Source organism: Ciconia boyciana, chromosome 1, assembly GCF_034638445.1.
Source record: "Ciconia boyciana chromosome 1, ASM3463844v1, whole genome shotgun sequence".
NCBI lineage: Eukaryota > Metazoa > Chordata > Aves > Ciconiiformes > Ciconiidae > Ciconia > Ciconia boyciana.
The window spans coordinates 44,064,450-44,079,886 of NC_132934.1; the positions used below are offsets into that span (position 1 = coordinate 44,064,450).

At 38.6% G+C, this 15,437-nt stretch overlaps 1 protein-coding gene across 14 annotated transcripts in view; it reads left to right on the forward strand.

Annotated features, from left to right (window-relative positions):
• Positions 1 to 15,437, forward strand: part of NAV3 (neuron navigator 3) — a 562,373-nt gene that overhangs the window by 509,856 nt on the left and 37,080 nt on the right. For all 14 annotated transcript variants that reach the window (XM_072864069.1, XM_072864018.1, XM_072864025.1 and 11 more), the window contains 5 exons: positions 1,536 to 1,696; positions 3,567 to 3,755; positions 6,293 to 6,345; positions 11,174 to 11,197; positions 13,530 to 13,607. In XM_072864069.1, the coding sequence (XP_072720170.1) occupies positions 1,536 to 1,696; positions 3,567 to 3,755; positions 6,293 to 6,345; positions 11,174 to 11,197; positions 13,530 to 13,607 (505 nt within the window). The remainder of the gene's footprint in view (positions 1 to 1,535; positions 1,697 to 3,566; positions 3,756 to 6,292; positions 6,346 to 11,173; positions 11,198 to 13,529; positions 13,608 to 15,437) is intronic.

The following is a 15,437-nucleotide window of genomic DNA, read 5'->3' on the forward strand; positions in this document are numbered from 1 at the left end:
GAAATTTTAAGATAGTGCTAAAGTGTTGTCACTAGATAGCACCTTCCACTCTTCTGCACTATCCATTCCTTAAAAAGAATTTAATCGAATTTCCCGTTATCTCAAAACAATCACTTCGGATTGGGAGAGAATGGAAAAGGTGGAGGACATGAAAGAGTCATAAAGGGGACCCTGCAAGGGTACAATGGGATGATTGAGGTTTGTGGCTGTACGATTATAATGGTGGCTGAAAGCTGAAAGTGAAATGGAGTGGGAAAACAGCTTATAGGCATATAATCCTGATCAGTTATCCCAGAAAGACCGTCACTTTGATTTAATGTGCAGAGATCCCAGTCCAAGACCCAGATCCTGAATTCTCATTTTCCATCTTTCTGATCCGATAACCACTGAGTAACTCTGCTCTACCACATTTATAAGCAAAGATCATAGCTGTCTTTTTGAAAGGAGAAAGGAAGTAAATATTTAATCAGGACAAGATGTTTTAATGCTGTAAAATATCGTACAAAACCCCAAGCACAACATGAGAACTTACATGTTCATTTAATCTGCTTTCTAAGCAGAAATACTTGTGCCTTGCAAGCCTGAAGCCAGAGTATCAAAAGCCCTGTCTGCTCTGCTGTTCGGGGAACACTGATGGCTCATGACAGTGGTGAGGAAGGTGCTCATTTCTCAGCAGGAGATTGTGCTGAATGAAGCAGGCTATTGCTGAAAACAATCTCTTGGTTAAGACCCACACTGCCTGTACATTTAATGTTTAACCACTGCCAGGATTGCCCCTCTTCCAGCCCAGCCAAAAGAGGCTGGGCCAGTGAGTTACCAGTTCTCCCTCTTAGCCCACGTGTCAAGTTGCACTTGTTTTATTGGTTTGCCACAGGAAGCAGTTGATGAATGATTTGATTGCCAGACTTCTTCCTTCCAGAGAACTTGTTTCTGCTAATTGCAGATTTTTCCTGTCCCTTTCCCTCCCCCCAGTCTGGGGCAGGACACAATGCCAAGTAGCATTCAGAGCGATAGACTGCGCGTATGACCATGAGTAGCTGTCATTACCGATGCAAACTCCTTTTTCAGAGTCGTTGATCTGTTTCACTCCTGTCATCTAACCAATTGCCCACATGATCTGTGGCAGATGTCATTTTGTAAGCGGCTACTCACATTTCTTGGCTTCTAGTCTGTCCATTCCCCGTCCTAGACATACAGCTTCTGAGCTTTTGCATCAGCCTGTACACTTCCTATAGCTTTGAAGTCCTTTCCTGTCAACTCAGTTGTCTGTCTTCTATGGTTTATCATCATATCTCTTCAAAGGAAGGGAATGCTGTTTTGGGGAGGGGGATGAAGGTGAAAGGGGTTTCAAGTCTTGTACTTTTTCTGTTGTAATAAGATGGTAAATTTTACCCTGGTGATAATCACTTGACTAGACTTGATGCTTTCCAAGGGTTTTGTTCTATCTAACTGGTGAAGGGTATTTATGTGACACCTGTTTCTTTCCAAACCATCACCTTGTCGTTGTTTTGAGCATGTCAGCTGTGGTTTTTCAGATATACTCCATCATCCCGGCAGACGAGTCAGGAAGAAGGCAAGGAATGGCTGCGCTCCCATTCAACTGGAGGCCTCCAAGACACTGGCAGTCAGTCCCCGCTTGTTTCTCCTTCAGCTATGTCTTCATCTGCAACTGGAAAATATCACTTTTCCAACCTGGGTAAATGCTGTTTCCCTTCACTGTTTCTCCCACTGTAGAACAGAATCATAAAATTCAACCATTCATATTTCTTAGTTTGCCAAACTAGATAATTTAACATCTCCATCACCATATTGTGGTACCTCACTAATGAAGGAAAACTCACAGTGGTTTTCATGGAGTAGGCCAGGGTACCTCCTATTCTGCATACAGAAGAAAAAGCACAGATTCTCTATGACTTGCCCAAGGAGAAGAAAATCTGAGGCAGAGCAGGAAATTAGCTTCTAGTTCAAAGCTATTCATCTTTTAGGATTCACAGTCAGCAGGATTCTTTCCAGTGATTTTAGTGAATGTCAACGCAGACACTAAACAGTACTTTTTTCCAGTATACAGGTTTGCTTTGAGATAGGCCTTTCCAATGCGTTTCCGTGGCCGGACCTGGCTATAACTGCACTGGGCTCAATTCAAATCCCGTCCTTGAATGCAATATAATATTTTAGGATGTGAGTCACATTTCAGATTTATTTGATTACAGGTCAAGATTTAGATTTGGTTCTTCTGGATCTTGTTTCAAGTTAATCCAAGACAAATTTAGTTTTGTTAATAATTTTATTTTGTCTTTAATACTTAATAGAAAACCATTTATTTGCACCACGCTGGACACATACCTAGGTTCACAATGAACTTTTGTGTTTTAGGGCCTTACTGTGGAATTAACAGCAACCTTTGAAGCATTCACACTTCTGTCACTCTGTCACAGCTTATGGCATCTGTGGGTTACAATCACTCAAAAGAAATTTGATCAGACATACAAATGTTGGTCTTTATTACATGTGGGAAAAGAAGTTGAACAAAGCCACTTTTAAAAATGAAATTGAATCCTGGCTAAGCAAGCCACTGCTTTGGATTTCCTCCATGAACTTGCAGTAGTTTTAGACACAGCTCTTTTTAAGTAGTGCTTCTCTCACTCTATCATTTTCTGCTTACGATTATTTTCTTTTTCTTTTTGGTCATAGTTCTTGTACTCACAACAGAGAGCAATAAGATCAGGGTGTTTTAAAATTTATTTTGCCATTGTCCTTTGCTTCTTTCCATTATCGTAGCCCTATGGAATAATTTGCTCTCACAACACAGCTGCTCTGGCAGTTTATGATTTAAGGCACATCTTGCATGAACTAAAATAAAAGTCCAAAGACTGAGGCTGAATTTGGATAGACAATTAGCTTTTTATTCTAGGCATTGAGTTCATGTGGTCCAAGTGAACCATAACCAGGCTTTCCTTCCTACTGGCAAACAAACTTTGCAAAAGCTTGAAGTAGGTTCATCAACGCTGTTCTGGATTTCAACCATGAATGATTGGACTACTCCTGTTTATTAGGATGAGATTAAACTGGCCTATGCAGGAATTTTAACCTAATATAGTGGTAGGTGCTGTAGCAAATCAAAGGATAAATGTCTTGCATATGCCAATAAACTTTGGTATTAACAGCAGACGGTAATATAGATATATAACAATAAAATACCGATACTGACTTATTAGAAGAGCTCCTTATAAAAAAATACTTACGACTTCTTATTCCTTTTTAATTTTTAACTTTTGAATCTCTCCCATTGATTTTCTGTCTTGGGCTGTCAAAGTGAACAAGTGTGTATTCAGACACCAGTGTTAGTGTTACCATGTGTTTTACAGGATTAGTCTCATCCAGCTCCAGCTCCTCGGAGATCATCTGTTTCACCTTTTTGCGGTGGCTTTGTATGTAGAAATAAAAGCCTTTCATTTTCTCAACAACGTAAAGTCCACTTAACCATGCTAGTCCTACATTACAATTTTGCGCAGAACCAAAATTCATTTAATGGAAATGTGCTTCATTAATAAAGCTTTGTATTCCAGTGAGTCCAACCAACCTATCTCAGTTTAACCTTCCTGGACCCAGTATGATGCGTTCAAACAGCATCCCTGCACAAGACACTTCTTTTGATCTGTATGATGACTCCCAACTGTGTGGCAGTGCTACATCCTTAGAAGAGAGACCACGAGCGATTAGTCATTCAGGTTCATTCAGGGACAGCATGGAAGAAGGTAAGACTGAGTTACTATTTGGATCGGCTAATAGGCCCCAAAATAGGCCCCCCAAAATAGGCCTCCAAAGTGTAGTAAAATTCTGAAATATTTCTTCTGCAACATAAAAACTTAAACAATTTTGTGAAGGTTTTTTTTTTAATTCTGTTGAGCTGGACTCACAGGACTTCCTTACCCTAAAGCATGGAAGATATTTCTTTCACACAGGAATATGCAATGCTGTGTATGTCATACATGTATAAATCCTTTATCAGAAATTTTGGAGAAAAGGAAGCCATTCTTGGAAAATTATTTTGTTCTTTTTCCCTCTAAATTTGAAGTGTCTGAGCATACCTTGACTACTGTGATTCCATGCTTTCTTAGTCCTACTTCTGTATTTCCTTTTTTTTTCCCAAATGCCAGTGCTACTTAGCTTCCCCTTTCTTTTGTAGTAATTTCATTTCCCCAATTTCCTACAGCCTCCTACAGCAAACACCATGTGAATTTCTGTACTTAAACTCTGTCATTTAATCTGACCTCAATACTTTCTTTATACAGACATTGCTGCTGGTCTGGTTTCTTTAATGCTATGTACAACACCTGGAATTTGGGGAATATTTTTTGTCTTGGTTTTGGTTTATGTTCTTTTTTAACCACAGAGCATCTGACAACTCCTAATTAAATGCACTGTAACATTTTCTTCTGCCTAACATTTCTGGTAAATCTGGTTATTTGGAGAATTCCCATAAGCACAAAGTTCTCACACCCTTTAAGTAAAAAAAACCAACCAACAAACAAAAACCAAAAAAAACCCCAACAAAACACAAAAAAAAACCAAAAACACCCCACTAAAATTTAATGGAGATTCATTCTATAACATCATCTCATCAATCTTGCTTACTACTAAGTGATGACAATATAAATAGTCTTTATAACAAGCAAATAAAAAAGTCTTTCCCTAGCCCCAAAGCTCATAGTTATGAGATAAAAGGAGAAAAAAACATCCTAGATGAAATAAGGGACAACTAATACTTTTACTTTTCAATTCCTTCTTCTGTGTTTTAGAAGATATGTCAGGCAGACATCTGGGTATGTAATACTAGCAGTAGGGTGCAGGACAGATCAAGCTGTGAGTTGTCAGCACAGAGAGGATGGCTGACTGCACAGAAGCTTATCACATAATTCAAGGACAGAGGTGACTACAGACCCTTTGCTGAGGAACAGGAGAATTGTCACAGGAAGCACTGGAAGAATAATAGAGAAAACAAGGCAAATAATTTATGCATAGAAAAAGAGGTGTTAAATCTAGAATTTCAGTAACAGGTCACCAGTGGCTTTGATGAAAGCTTTTTCATTGGTCATGTTTCATATCCAGCTGGAGCGGATAACCATGATCAACCTGAGTAAATGAAAGTCAATGCAGCAATAATAAACAGTTTTCAGCAGTTTACGGTCATTAGAGATTAACATGAAACGATGCTGTTGGAAGGCCAAATATATTTTGTTTAAGATAGGAGCTCTGAGGAAGGTTATAGTGAAAGAAGTGAGGTAATGGGTAGAGCCACTGCATACGAGAGGAGAATGGGAGTTTAGCTGAGAGATTTAAAGCAGAGACTGAAAAACAAAGATAAATTGAAAGCAACAGGATTTCAATGGTCAGCGTACCACATCTTTGTAAATATTTGCCCAGTTACAAAATTAGATTTAAAGTCTATTTGGCTAATCCATGTCAGTTTGGCATACGGATGCCAGGTAGCCATTAAAGCAAAATAATTTATTTACCAAACCCTGGCAGATTATAAATATTAAACAAATTTCTTTTGAAACAAAAATGAAAAGAAGTAATGAAATAAATTATCTTCTTTAAAATTCTCTGTTGGGGTATCCTTCCTCAGGAGAGTCATCAGAAGCAGAAGGGGCAATTTTGTCTCAGTTCAGTCTTCAGTTGCCATTTTCAGAGAGGCCAGGAACCCCATTTTTTGAGTTGAAGTCCTGCAACATTCTCGGTGCTCTTGAGGCTGACTCTACTGATGATTAGTGGAAATATGGCACTATGTCTTGCAGTAACCCCTTCGCATGGATTACAAATGCCAGTGTGCATGGGTCTGCATTGTGCTGAGGGGAGAAACCAGCTGAGCAAAGCCTGGGAGCTCACCCGAGGGAAAGTGAACTGTTTTGCAAAGTGTAGTCTCTTATTAAAATCAGTTTGCTCAGCTTTGGACAGGTGTATAAACAGCTCAATTTCTGGTTTCTCTAAAGAGTATATTTATCAAGTGATTTGTTGTCAAAACAACAAAAGTGATGCTTGATCTACTGGTAATAATACTGAATCTCACTGGCTCGCTCTCCTACCTCATACAAGAAAAAAGGATTTTTTTTGTATAGAACAATCTTTTTAAGTGCAGGAAAAAATATCAATAGCGCTCCTATACTGATAGCTCATAATTGTTCTTCGTGGAAGATTGGTTCTCATTTTAAGAAGATGTTTAGTTATTGAGCTACGTGGGGGAAGTCTTATGCTTTCATCAATATTTCATGTTATTTTCCTTTTTTTAAAGTACATGGGTCCTCATTATCACTTGTATCCAGCACATCCTCTCTCTACTCTACGGTGAGTATTGACGTTTTAGAAAAAAGTTCTGCCTGCCTCTGTTCTTGTTCATTGTTTGTGAAACTTTCAATGCTTTGAGGTTTCGAAGGATTAAAATTGTACTGCAATAAAGCAGGAACATTTATTTTCAACTTTGGTATTCCTGTCATGCTATTTTAGAATACATTATTTGTATCTTTTTATGCGATTTGCTTAGAACTGCTTAAAATCACCTACTGTATATTTTGAAAGCTAAAAAGGAGGTAATGGTCTGGGAGTCTCTCTTTAAGGGGGGTCCTTACGTTGTCGTAGTTGATAATTTTCAGCAGTTTTGCTTATTTTCAGCTAGTTCTCTAATTCCACAATTTATAAAGTGTTTTTGTCATGTCACTGTTCGAGGAACACTTCTTGAAAAACGCAAGATTGCTTCAGGGTAAGGGAGATACAATTTGCAGTTTAAATGTCTACTGATCTTTGTTACAAATGGCAGTATTCAGATGTTATTCCCAAAGAGAGGAATGTCTTTAAAAAATGATTAATCTTAGTTAATTAGATAAATTAGATTGAGTAATAATTGTATTCTAGCTCAAGCAGAAGTTCTGGCTTTCATTTTTTTCCTGTATTTTATTGTTTTGGTATCTTTCTTGAGATCTTCTGCGTAATTTGTTGCTTCAGTTGTTCTACTAACAAGAAATCATTCATATGGGAAGAGTTAAACGTGTTTGGACGTTCTCTTGCTGATACACAACAGCTGCTTTGCAACCTATTCTCTAACTGCAATTACATGCTGATAAATGGGGGGCAACCCACTTTTTGCTTTCTTACCATGCATTCATGAATAGTCTGTCTCCTCTCCGTATTTTCAGGTGTTGAATAGTGTCAGCTGACACGCCAGGAATGATATGGACTTCTCTACCCAGAGCCAACACCAGTCCTTGCCTGGGAATACCGAGCCCATGCAGTCTGATGCATTTATATCATTTTGTAGCCCTATCTCAATGCTAAACTCATGTTAGCTTGGAAAGTACCTTGCATCCATGCACAACGTCTACCACAATGGTGCCTCTCCTAGTTCTGTTTAATCACAAAAAGGTCTATACAGGGGCATGTCTATAACATCAGATACACACGCATTAGGTTTGTCCAGGCCTTAGCAGCAAGTTGCAATCAATTCCAGTCCAGATCAGCTCCAAATTATTTTGGGGAAGTAGAATGTACATACAGACTGGCTGCACATAAGGTATGACTAACATTCAAAGCAAAGCTTCTCATGGTTTGGTAGTAGAAAAATCTTTACTACTATTCCCCTGTCTATGAGACACTATGATCAATTTGCATAGGGAGGTGTCCAAAATTGTAATTCAAGCTTTGATATCAAATTTTAGAAGAATGTTATGAAACTGATAGATGGTAAAAATCAAATTACAAAGTGACATAGGATGCTTTCAGTATCCGGTCAGTCAGTAATTCTGAAATATCTCTGCTCTGATGTTGCGTATTGTAGCAAGGGTTTACTAATACTTTCTATTTATATAACTTGCTATCATTCAAGATTACAGAGTATCTTGGAAATATTACCTAAACCCCATGTTATTAGAGAACAGTATTTTTTCTGCAAAACAAACTTTAAACTGTTTACCCAAGTTCCTACTGTAAGTCAGTGGAATATCTTCTGAAATGTCTGACTGTGAATTCACATTGCACCTAAGCCCCACTCCTTAAGTTATGGATTATGTAGACAAGATAATGGAAGTTATAGAAAAATCTGTAAAGGGCAAGAAAGGAATTAGTATGACAAAGTTACTGGGGTTGACCTTTAGGGATGATTTTTGATCAGAATTTCTTCTGCTTGATCCCTCTCATCCTGTGAAAAAAGTTGGAACATTTCAGCAACTGATCAGAAGATGATGCACAAGTGGAGTATAGAAACATGAAAGGCTGGCAATCAGTATCACATCAGCTGAAAGCAGAGAACAACGTTTCATTGTTTGATGATATGGTGCAGTGCCCCATTTCCTCCAGGAAGGGATAGCTTCACAGGGTTACGGCACGTATAACTTGCTTTCAGCTATTGCTAGATTCAAGGAGGAGTACAAGAGCTTTTTTACCTTACTTAAGCAGGCCAAAATCACTACACTGGAATTCCAAAGCAACTGCCTTTCCATAAGTATCTCAATCAAATATATTTATCAGATTTCTCAAGCATTGCCTTAAGCCTTGGTGCTAGTGTTTTTCTGCAGCCTAATCACTGGAGAGATTCAGACAAAGTACTAAATAAAGATCAAGATCTTTATGTATTATTACCAAAAGATAGTTGAAAATCTTGAAGTTGTTCTCTGAAGATTGTTTCTTTGAGAATTACAATATGAGATTCAGAAGAGACATTTCATGATTTGCTGCCATTGCAATGAGTAAGTCCAATGAGATAGAAGTCTTTTCTGTATGTATTGGCTTTCTTCTTGATTTGCATTTGGGTTTTCAGGACTTACTTGAATAGACTGGAAATCCAGCTTGTATAGATATGCATGTAGAGAGAAAAACATTTGGTTTCACAGAAAAGTATGCCATGTAAGCGGACTTAGTATACTGTAGGATTGAAATACTGATTCAGTTTTGGCAGTGAATACATCTAGCTCTCTGAGAAGTTGAAAAAGATGTGTGGTAGTGTAAATTATGATAGGTTGTCTCCAATTTTAATCTCCTCCTGCTCAGTAGGTGAGACTCTGCAATTTGCACATATTTAGTTAATTGCTATTTTTCTCGCACTGGCTCTCAGCATTAGCTACGCTTAGAATCCCTAGACTTCATTAACTGTGCTAAGCCAAGCTCGAAGGAGATCTGTAAGGACATGTCATTTGTATGTTAATATTTTAAGTCTTCAAAAAAAGAAAAAAATAATCCTTACAAGTATGGGATGCATGGGTATGATGGAGAAGTAGAGGGAGAAAAAAAAATATTTCCTTTTAGAGCCTTTTGAACCAATGGCTGAGTGCTGGGTTACAATGGTGTCAGCATGAACTCTTATGCAAAAACTGCTCAAATGTATTTGGTTGTCAGATTTTATTTTTTAAGTTGATGGTATGCCCAGAATCCCCTTCTTTCTCTTTCACTTACTTCTTCCACTGCCCACAAAAGCTGACTTGTGGGAGCCACCTCTCTGAACTTGGGAGAGAGGCAACACTCCCTTGCACAGTGAGGGAGTCATCTGGTAACAACATGTAGCACTGCCTTCATCAGCGGGGGGCGGTGGTCTAAGGATGAAGGACCACATCTCTACATCGCTGTTTCAGGAAAAGGTCACCAACACTAAATTTGTAATTTTTTGCTTCTCTTGGCACAGTAGACTTCATAAGGGGACATGGTCTTTCTTGATCCCTTTGTGGCTTTTTGTGCACTACATGTTTGAAGTACCAGTAACAAGAATAGAATTTCAATTTTTTCTGTAGGCAGATCTCCTTTTTGCGAACATAGATCAGAAAGTTAGTATCAGTATGTGTGTCACATCAGTGCTGGCAAATAAAACAACCATTATCTAAATCATTCCCATGTAGTGATGTATCAGGTATTACAGTAATTTCAGCCAGGAGCAGTTCTAAGTGTTGCACAGGGAAGTATAGCATCGCAGTCTTTTTAGTGACTGTTAACAGATAAGCATGTGTGGAAAGAGGCATTTTCTAAAAGTCTTCTCCCCCTACACAAGGTAAAGTAAGAAAACATTTCTGTAATAAATTATTAAAATTCTAATGGCACAAAAGTTGTGCTTAATACAAGCTTAATAAAGCATCTATATTAATTTGTAATAACATGATACTGCCTGATGTCAGGGAATCTTCTGAGGAACTCTTACCTCAGGTTTTCTTAGCCTTTCTAGTGTTATTTAGAGCTAATTCTTCTACCCACATTTTCCTTTTACTGCTTACTTCTCTTCTAGACACTGTTAGACTGCTTCTCTGAACTTGGGTCACCTCAGATCATGGGGTGGATTGATTTTCAGTACATTAACCGATTCTTATTTTATGTTATGAAAGGGTTCCTCTCTCATGGCATGCCATTCTTTTCCATTAGAATCCCACTGAACTAAGATTTTGCTGTCCGCCAAATGCCTCCTAAATTAGACTACTCCCATGCTTACAAATTTAATGACTTTCAAAGGTTTCCCTTGCAATGATTTAGTTTCTTAGCTTGTTGAAAAAGGCTGCTGAGTAAATAGTATCATTGTATGACGCAATACATAACAATATGGACAATATCTAAAATTATGAAATATTATTAGCAAGTTTAAGCTGAAACTTTAACGTGCCTTGATAGCCCTTAATATTTTGGTCAGTACTCTGTATGGAAGAAATTATTTTAAAATGCAAGTACCCCTCTCCCCTCACCTTCCCCCATATATGTTTTACTGGTATGCTGCCAACTTCTCTTAGCAGGGATTAGTCTATTAGGAATATTGCTCAGTATACAGTAAAGCAAATATAGTTCCAGAGGCCATAATAATCATTAAGGTGTAAAAGATAGCTGGTAACAGACTAAGGTCCATGCAGTGACAGCATAGCAAGTTTTCTTTTGTATCTTAGAAATGTAGCCGCAGTTTCTGCAGGTCTGTTCCTGTTCTCCCTTTACCCACTGTTTCATGTTGTCAGTATGCTGGCAAACTCTTTGGGGTTTCAGCTGGAGCCTTGCCAAGTAAGTTGAAAAGAATTCCATTTATTGTTTTTACTGCATACCTTCCTTAAATGTAATGGATCCGTGAAACTATTCATTTCACTTCAGTGTAGCTGGCTTTTATTTTCTATTACTGCAATTATGTTGTAGACTGTTTCTAAGCCATTTCTTCTTTGTTTTCTTCCAGGCAGAAGAAAAGGCACATTCAGAGGTAAAAACTTTTCTTTGTTTCTATAGCTGTGTATTGTATTTTATTTTTTTAAAGTTTATTGTTTATTTGCTATGGCTAAACTGTTGAGTTGGTGGGGAAAAGACACCCTGTGTCTTTGTACCACTTTTTAAAAAGAATTGGTAAAGAGCTGATGCTGCTTCTAGTGCACTAGAAGGTGTGTCCTTAGCATTGTGCTGAAGAATGCCTCCTGGCTGAGGTTCTGAAAAGGTGAAAAAAATCGATGAGAATCAGGCTTCTGAGTGGAGGAGTTGTGATACGTCTGATTTCAGACTTAATACCACTCTGTACTGGATCTAAGGGACTGTACAATTCTAGGTAATGTGCTGCCTTTCAGGAGAAAAATACTTCAAATGTTCGCTTTGAACTTCTCTCCCTTACATTTTGCATTATATTAAATTTCTGAAACTGACCACTTCGATGGATTTCAGAGCAACGCAGATTGATTTCAGATATAAATCAAATCTGACGTGCAAAACAGCTTCTTTCTCCTCACAGTGTATAAGAATGGGTGACAAGCCCAGGTCAGCAGCTGGATACAATTACAGCCTTTCTCAAAATGAAGTCCTGGTTGTATTAAAAGGGCATCAAGGAGTAGCAGCAATACAATGCAGCACCAAGGAGGGCACTTCCACTTCACAGAGCCACATGCCTTCCGACTCCTGTGTTTATGCTGCTCCTATTTTTACTATTCCAATCAGAGAAAAAGTCAACTCAAAGTTATTTTGAGGAAGTTGAACAAATAAACATATTCTTCCTTACTTGCTGCAGCGTATTTCAATATAATTTCTACCTGAATTTTCTAAGCTCCTTTCTCTGAAAGTTAAAGCAAAGGAGCTGAAGAAGCGTGCCGTAGCTCAGTAGAGTAAACGACAATTCCTCATTTCATTGCCCTTTATATAGGGCTGTATATAGAGGTGAAACAACATTTCTTTCCTGTGTCTTTCTACACGATGTTTTCCCAGTATCTAGGCCTGCTCTGTGATGCTCTTGCAGGAGATGTTGAACAGCACTTCATGAGAACTGCCTTTGTATAGTTGCAGGAATATGATGAAAGTGCAGCTTAAGCAGGAAGGTCAAATAATTGCTATTGAAAACCAAAGAGAAAACTTGGAAAAAGAAAAGTGGCAGTCCAGGATAGAGAACAGCTCAATAATGTTTCCTTTGCTCTGAGCTAGTGTAAATGACCTAGCTATTTTTGTATCATAGATGTATAGGAACCTGTTCATTCTTAAAGCTTGTGCAATATTCCCTTTTGGTTTTCATGGGAGTCATAAAATTAAAGTACTGCAATAGTCTTTACTAGTGAATGTTATGTGCTCACTTTCCTAGGCTAGTTTTAGACATTTTACTTCTCTAGTCTGGAATAATTTCTTTTTTGTCTGAGTATGAAAGGGGTTTCAAAGTGAAACTCCATGCTGTGGTTAAGTTCAGTGCAATGCCTGAGGTCCCTGTAAGATCTCAAATAGGGTTAAATGAGCTTAAAATCATGCGCGAGCTTGATGCTAGAGATCTATCCTAGCTGAAATGTAAACAGATATTTTTCTTAAGGATTCTGTTTTTCATTAAAGGATACAGAAGCCTTGAATTAAGTATATTTTCATGTCAGCAGTCACATTTAAAGCTACATTTTTTTAAGTTGGCCAGCAAGTTTTTGAAAGGTATATAAGGTTTAAAGAGGCTGTATGTTTGAATCTCTGGGACTGTAAGAAGTATTGTGTTAGAGAGAAAAAAAAATATTACTGTACTTCATCTAACTTTAGACATCCATGAAGCAAAAATCTGTGTCTGAGGTAGTCATCGAAGCCTTCTCCATGCCAGGCAGCGGGGGAGTACTTTTTGGCACTTCATCTGAGTCTAATGTAGACATTTAACATATGCCGGTTGCATCACGTCTGCAGTCAGGCAAAGTGAACCTCACTCAAATTCTTTCATGTTTCATAAACTCAGATCTCATCCAGGGCTGCTCTCCTTGATTGCACTAAGGATATGTTTGGAACTTACAGGATTTGATAAAAAAACATGACATTTACATGTGCAAACAGAGGATTGTACATATGAAGTAAGTAAGCTTTTGCCCATATGTGCTCCCTTAACTGGGATCCTAGCTCATACACAGGTTAAGTGCAAGAAAACAGTTGGAGCAGCACTAAGTGCCAACTTGTAATAATTTGTATTTCTGAATAGTTCTGAGATTAAAATGTGAAACTAAGATATTGTAAATCTACTGGTGATCCCTTCAGAAAACAAAAAAAAAACCACAACAGAAGGAAATTGCTGAAATGCTGACAGCAGTTTTGTTTTTTTAATCTAGCAAATTCAGAAACTCCGGAGAGAGCTGGTTGCATCACAAGAAAAAGTTGCTACCCTTACATCTCAGCTTTCAGCAAATGTAAGTATTTTTGCTTGTGATCATAACCAGTATCAGAAAATACATTATCAGATTGGCTGCTGGCTCTTACTCAATTCAAGTACCAACACGTGGTTTGGGAGACTTTTACTACTTATTTATTTTGGTGGGTTTCAAATTAATTATTTCATTAAGTGTCTATATTGCCTCAGCTTCAAGCAGAATAAATCTTGTAATCAAACACAGTGGAAATAGAAATGAGAGTTTCCACACTTTGGATGTGACAACAGTCCTACCCTGTTCAGTTTCACTCTTTCTTCAGAATCAATTTTTTAAAAAGCCCAAAAGTAAGGACACACAACCAAAGAAAGGGCATGAATTGCAGATTCTGATAGAATTCATTGTAGTTTCCTCTCACAAAGATAAGCCCTGCAAAATACAGATAGATGTGGAGGGAAGAACAGTATATAATTGTGTATAGAATTCATATGCTGCAATAACAGTGCTGATATATAACTAATGGAAACTGGGATATTTCACAGAGAGCCCCCTGGTGTTCCTTCCAATTGTCATACATTGGTAATATGAGTTATTGAACACGTTATCAGAAAATAATGCCAGATAGGGAATGTGAGCTACAAGCCTCTCTGGTTACTATGGTTTCAGATGAAGTTACTGGACGGTTACTGAACAATCTGTTGTATAGCGATTTTTAAATGCAATTCAGGAGATAACTGTAGTTACCATTCCCAAGGAAAGCTGAGATGCACTTGCAACAGAGTTTAATTTTGCATTTCAAGGAAACAGCTTCCTGATGTCTTGGGCAACATATAGTGCCTTTCTTCGAAATGTAGATGTACTGAGTATTTAGATCTATAAATACTGCCATTATTTTCAAGAAATTATTTCAGTTGGTGAAGTAGTACTGTGTTCATGTTGTGGGAAAATAATCTAGCTGTGCGAAAACTACTTGTTCTCTTAGGACTGCCACATGTGAAAATGTGGAAGAGCTACTCTTAGCACTTTCTGCTCTGTTCAGATGGCTGCAGAACACCTGTGGGTATTTGTACCTCTATAGCGGTATGGGTTGCCAGTCTGTCCTGAGTTCTGAGAATGAACTAGTGAAGCAGACAATATTGGAGTCCTGCAATGTTCATAAATTCAAAAGCTAGATTCTGGGTTGGGTTATTCATTCATGAATTTATAGCCAGCATGCCTATCCTCAGTATGGGGTTCCATCTCTCATGTACTTTAGACACTGATCTTCATCTTTGCCAGATTGGGCAATTCTTCACTCACCCATCCTGAGAGAAACAAACTAAAACCAACACCAAGAGGTCAGAAGAGCTAAGCCAGCATGCCTTGGGTAGTCATGTTTGCTAACAAGTCCGTTGTTCTCTGCAGGGCACTTTTCTTTCCACCAGAAACACAGGACTGCAGCAGCTCTGCCTTGTGGTGGGGGGCACAGGGAGGCGGGTTGTGGCTGGGCTTGCGACATAGCAGAGTCACAGACATCCCCACATCCACTCCGAGTGCCCTGTTAACGCCCACACAGCACCAGCTGCTGTTATCCAGAAGAGTAACTTGATTCTTGCAAGTGCCTGATCTAGTGAAAGATGTCCCTGCCCACCAGGAGTTGGACTAGATCATCTTTAAAGGTCCCTCCAAGCCCATTCTGTGCATCTGAGCAGTGGTGCCGCATCAGTAAGACTAAATTGTTTGCCTGTGGTGGGCCTGTGCTCAGGTGCCTGTCACTAGAGCTGGTGTGGGAGCCCCTCTGATGGGGATAACTTGGGCTCTTGGTACAATACCTCACTTTCTCTATGGGCGGAAAAGCAATTTGCCCTTCTCTTCTTCCGTTAGTTCTGAACA